General features: G+C 35.3%; 1 protein-coding gene across 1 annotated transcript in view; it reads right to left on the bottom strand.

Annotated features, from left to right (window-relative positions):
* Nucleotides 1-12: 12 nt before the first annotated feature.
* CRYBG1 (crystallin beta-gamma domain containing 1) overlaps nt 13-6,188 on the bottom strand; it is a 116,484-nt gene continuing 110,308 nt past the window's right edge. Inside the window, exons 22-23 of the mRNA XM_039351101.1 lie at nt 4,543-4,705; nt 13-2,352 (exon numbers count right to left, since the gene is read on the bottom strand). Coding sequence (XP_039207035.1) covers nt 2,264-2,352; nt 4,543-4,705 — 252 coding nt within the window. The 3' untranslated portion in view covers nt 13-2,263. The remainder of the gene's footprint in view (nt 2,353-4,542; nt 4,706-6,188) is intronic.

Below are 6,188 nucleotides of genomic sequence, written 5' to 3'. Positions count from 1 at the left end.
AAACAAAACAGATTCCATCTGAGTAATATTTATTTGTAAAATACATATGTTTATACAAGGGTTTGGACACAAAGACATTTTCTGCAAATACCACACCCTAAGATATTTTCTTTATCAAAGATATAAGCAGCAGTTTCAAAATGTCACCAGAAAAATATGGCAGCTACATGATTGTTGCAAACAGTTATACAGCAGATTGTGGGTCAAAGTAAACATTTTAACATTTGGATTGAGTATTATAATTTCCCAATAAACAATGGCAAATTAACACAATACCGGTTTCCAAACAAATCAGTGCAGCATTGTTAAATCCTTATAGATTTTCATGACATTTGACTGAGCAGCCTAAGGGCATTGCTAGTTATGACTTCAGATCTGTGTTGGAAGCTAATTGAGCCCCTACTGATTTCTCCGTGTGACCTAGCCAGGCACTTTCCAATGCACCAGGCTTGGCTACCTCCTGCTGCAGTGGCAGTTTTTTTGTGTGGTATTATCGATTGTGTGTGTAGGGGGAGGGGGGGAAGGACACTCAGCTTCCTCCATGGGCTTCAAGCAACATCTGTTAATGCTCCAAGATGGTTACTGGCAATGCTGCTTTTCAAGTGGTTTGTGTACATCAGGGATAGTCAACCTTGGTTCTTTTATGACTCGTGGACTTCAATTCCCAGAATTCTGGGAGTTGAAGTTCACGAGTCATAAAAGAGCCAAGGTTGACTGCCCCTGGTGTACATGATAAAAGAAAGAGCAGAAATAATAGTTACAGATTTGGAAGGAGCAGTGAAGACTATTGATGCAAGAGTTATTTCTAATTTCTCTTGTAAAATGCAGCAGCAGGATTAGACATTCTGAAGAAACGGGGATTTATTAACAGTGTTTTCTATTCAGTAGTATTGCGTAGCTTTGTCATTAGTGACGACAATTTTACAAATAATTTTGGTGGAATTTTTTGACCCGCCGGAATTGCAGCATTTTGATATTCAGCTGTTACATACAAACCAATTTTAACTTAAAAGTGGGGTTTGTTTTACTGCAGAAACAATTGTGCTCAAGTAAAGCCAGCTTTAACATTAAAATAACTGTTCTTCAAGAAGCTACTAGGTATAATATTCAGATTACATTTTTCTGAATTCAAATTTTGAGACATTTTCATGTTAATGATCAATGCAGCATTAGAGGAATGTGGATGAAAATAAGGGGGTGTAAAGCAGGAAAAAATGTACATTGAATATTGAAATTACATGAATACAGAATCGGAAATACACGTAGCGACTTTCACCAGAGAAGATTGAAAGCAAAGACGTAAGGAAACATTTCTTAATGCAGCTCATTAAAAAGCAAGAACTGTTGTGATACGCAAGTCACATATAGCTCGTTACGCAATTTAAAGTAAATCATTTTTGAACAGAGAAACAGTATACTTGCCATGTACAGAGACAATAAGTGCAAATTGTGTAAAATAAGGCAGCCATGCAGATAATTGGCATTTTTAACCGACGGAAAAACTCAGCAACAAATGTTTGTTAGGTACTAAAGCATTCGTCTATGACAATTTCATTTATTTTAAAATCATCTGAAATGATTTAGATTTTACATAAATAGCTAATTTATTTTTTGATAGCATTGGACTAGTTAACAAAGAGCTTTCACTACAAAATAGTCCAGTGCAGTTTTAAAATATTCCAAATTCAGTTTCAGCTCTAAGCATGGAGCACCAAAACATTAAGTCTACTTTTAGAATTGCACATTAAAATGTTAGTAGCCTTAGTGATACAAAAGGGCTGCTTGTGATGCACCTTAATGCTTGTAATAAGAAAAGGACAGAAAAGTCGAAGACTATTTCCTTTCAACCCAGAATATTTATACCATACACAATTTCATTCCTGGCAAAGTACGACTGAGCTTGCCAGATCTGTCATCTTCCTTGTATCCTACCTAAAGAATTGGAAAAGAGAGTCTGAAACAGGGAGTCCATTCTAGGCATGTTATACTCCATATGTAGTAACTTCCTCACTTCTGGTTTGGTCTGCCCCCCTGCAGAGCTTGGAGGACGGTGGGCTTGAACAAAAGAATGAAACAAAGCAGAGTCAACAAACATAATAGAAATTAGGTGACATGACAGCCATATAGGGCTACTCTACTCTTGGATGCAGTGATTGAATGAGTACATTACAATTTTTGTTTCTTCAAACTGGTCAAGCTGGTTGGAAAATCACCATTTGTCTAATTCACTTCTCAAGTATTGGGTTACATCTCAATCTGCCTTTTAAATAATCAGTGGTTCCCAGCACTGCGTTGGTCTGTCATCACTGGCTGTATTGAGAATTAGGTGGTTTTGATCATAGTTATTTCCCCCTAAAAATGGAAAAACAAAAAAGATTTTTTATTTAGTCAGATTATTATAATTTATCTTTGGATTGAACATTTCAGATATCCTAAAACTTCCACTCCTATTTCTGTATTTACTCCCTTTTTCTACAATGACAATTTTGCTTAAAAAAAAATACTTCAAAGATATACTCTTCATTTTATTTCATTCTTCTGATTGGCTGGCATATAAATGTTTTCTGCATTTGTCTTGTTTTGCAAAGGTATTTCAAAAGCACGTTACACAGTGTAATTATAACTCAACATATGATGTAAGGTAGTCTCGATTTACCACCACAATTAAGCCCAACATTTCTGTTGTTAAGCAAGACAATTGTTAATGGAAATTTTGCCCTTTCTTGCCAGAGAGTTGTTAATTGAATCATCACAGTTGTTAAGTTAGTAACAGGATTGTTAAGTGAATCTGGCTTCTCCATTGACTTTGCTTGTCCGAAGTTCACAAAAGGTGATTATATGATCCCAGGGACACTACACATTTATAGGAACCAGTTGCCAAGCATCCAAATTTTGATCACATGACCATGGGGATGCAACAATCACAAGTGTGAAAAACAGTAATAAGGTTTTCAATGTCATTGTAACTCTGAACGATCACTAAACAATCAGTTGTAAGTCAAGAACTACATGTACAAGTGTTTAGTTATCAAACAAATATTTTTGGCTTTAGTTGGGGGGGGGGCTCCAAATTTAGAAATCTGTTTTAGAACCACAGGAATGTCATTTTCTCAATGTTAAATATAGTTACTTCTAGAGATGGACCAAAAGAACTACGGGAATTGCGTGTATATAAAATATTATTTTGTAACTAATTTTGGGGTATACCTTTTTTTAAATTAAATATTCTGTCTATCTTCTCTCATGGATCATAAGCTGGATATAGTGGTACTTCGGCAGTTTCTTATTAAAACCTTTGGCCAGATCTCCAATGTCTTCAGCTTCATCAAGCTAACTTTGTAACTTTTCTAGATTATGCACCTCAAATCATGGTTGAACCAATGGTGGATTCAGCCAGTTTGCACCACTTTGGCAGAAGCGGTAGCTAATTTTTTTGTTGCCCAGGCCCAGAATGGACTTCCGGAAGCAGCATCCACAGAGAACCACATTTGAATCCCACCACTGGGTTGAACTGACAAATATTTGCCAGTTTTAATTATTTATGATCTGAAAACATTTTTCTTACAAACCCACCTGGGCCTAAAATCCATGAAACTGATGGATTTGTTATGAATAGATATAACTTATTGTTATCTCTTGTGTCCTCCAGAGGGCACAGTTACATTATGAAAGTAATGTATAAAGTTGTACATTGGGATAGGAATTTATGTCCCAATTAAGGCGTGTCCTTTAAACTTTGAGGAGTCACTACATACCATGTTTTTTTAGATTGATAACCAAAACAGCAATGTAGACAGGACTTCGATACAAATAGTGCATCCTATATTTATTGCTGAATCACATAGTGATTTTTGTACGTTCACATCTATTCCAATGTTCAGAGCTTAATCAGACTTGCTATAAGATAAACTTGTTGTCCTCTAGGGATAGGTATTGTTTTGGAAGAGTTTTTTTTCTGAGAGATCTCATGTAAATTATGGTTACAGGATTATTACTTGATTCCTCACATTCATTTTACTTGGAAATACTCTACAAAATGAACACTTCATCAGTTTGCATTAGGTATAAGGGTTCAAAAGCTGCCTCTTTAAACCGCTTCTTCATTACAATTATGTACAATCAAGTCAGAAAGTCAACAAAAAAGCAATAGTGTCCCTTATTTTAGAACACTCTCTTGGATTTCAAAAGATACTAATTAAACACCCCTTTAGTTAAGCACTGGGTGTGTTTTTTTCCTTTGGGGTCATTATGGTTTTATTTTTATTTTTGTAATTGCTGATTTTAAAAAAAATTACTCCAGTTTGTAAATTAATAATAATAATTCATATTATTCATATTCATACAAATTCATTATTTATAAATAATTCAAGGTGACTGAATTATTCTAATTACTCTGCTATTATTATTTGAACAATCAATTATAAATGGAACTTTATCATACTTGTTACGTGAGTTAAAATGAGGACCTTATTTTTGCATTTACCATATGAAAATTACTTTTCGTTAAACAAAGTTCATGCCATGTCACTAAAAAGTTCTTACCTTTAATATCTAATGCTAAATGTGGTTTCATTTTGCTGTAAATCTTGCCATTAGAATTAAAACTCCAGTTTTGCTTTTCGTCATTCTGCTGAAGGGCCAGGCCCAGCTTTGTACCAGGGGTGATCAAATTTCCTACAATCATTAAGCAGAGATCTTCTGACCCCTGTGCAAGGAAACAGCGTCAATTAGAGCCCAGTTCACACTATCACATAAGTAATTGGTCACATGCTTGGATAAAAAACAGTTACCGTATATTCTGGCGTATAAGACGACTGGGCATATAAGACGACCCCCAACTTTTGAGAAGATTTTCAGGGTTTGGAAAGTCGTCTTATACGCTGGAAAATACGGTATGTCTGAAAGGTCCTTGGTGCTCTCTGAACTTAGTTGTTTTCTTCCAAATGTTTCATTACCCAAACTAGGTAATATCTACAGTGCTAGACCTGATAGCCCTGACAAGCACTGATGATGTTACCTAGTTTGGATAATGAAAGTCTGCAAAAAAAACAAGGACCATCAGAGACCATCAAGGACCCCTCATGTTAACCCTGAGCTACAAATATTCTCCTTTATTAGCAGATATTTCTATTTACTACTTGGAAATTTATTCATGCCAAAATGATTCCCAATATGTGTGTTTAAAGATTTCAGCTTCGTTACTTAAATAAAGAATGTCTTTGTAGAAATGCTGCAAACATTCACAATATTTTAAAAACAAAATTACCCAGTTACTTGAAATTCAAGATACAACGTATCACATTTATAATTCAGTTCATATAAATTATTTTCTCACCAATTCAAGCTGCTTAGCATCATTAAATTGCAAGTAAGCAACAGGCCTTAGCTTCTGTTTAAACATATACAACTTTTGGAGCTACTATAACTATAATAAGGCCTACTCTATTGAAAAACCTGTGGCCTCCTTTTAATAGGAGATTCTGTGAGGTTGTACTTCATCACCAAGGAATGAATGGCTTCTTCCCAATCCTGCTAAGGACCGGTTACAAGAATTCCAGCAAGAATATGCTCAAATGTAGAGAAATCAAAGCCATGTGACAAATGTTACCAAATATCAGAAAGGATAATACCGAAAACCCTTTCAATGTTGCTTTTAGGTGGGGCATTAAAATTAACACCTTCACTTTTTTAGTCTGTTGTAAGCTACAGCTTACGTACGTCTTCCCCTGTCCAAACATGCTCTTATAAAGGAGGAACCCTTTTACCACTGGGACAGGTTCACAGAAGGAGAGTTGAGAAATCTCTCCCTTTGGAAGGATGCTTTGGGAGATATTACACAACTGTAAATAAGAGATCGATACAGAGCTTGTCACTTGGCTGTCTTCACTGGATTTTTTGATGTTAACAAGTCTGTAAATTGTTAAACATGAAGACTGCAAATCAGCTCCTAGATCAATTGGTCAGATTTAACTGATGGGCAATTAAATAGAAAGCCTCGATGTATGATGGAAGTTTTTAATTTGATTCAAGAAGTGCAAACGGTGTTCTGAAGAACTGGGAATCAAGTAGTTCAAGTGGTTTTGGCGTCTGACGACAAATAACTAGATAAATAAATTAGTAACTGAACAATTAGTTCTACTCTCAAAAGCTGTTTTTTACAATTTTACAGACAATTCTCTTTCACTGTT

The sequence above is a fragment of the Crotalus tigris genome, unplaced genomic scaffold, assembly GCF_016545835.1.
Source record: "Crotalus tigris isolate CLP2741 ecotype Arizona unplaced genomic scaffold, ASM1654583v1 scf7180000018371.15429387391:27106975, whole genome shotgun sequence".
NCBI classification, from domain to species: domain Eukaryota; kingdom Metazoa; phylum Chordata; class Lepidosauria; order Squamata; family Viperidae; genus Crotalus; species Crotalus tigris.
The sequence above is the reverse complement of the archived record's forward strand: the minus strand, read 5'-3'. Positions and strand labels throughout refer to the sequence as shown.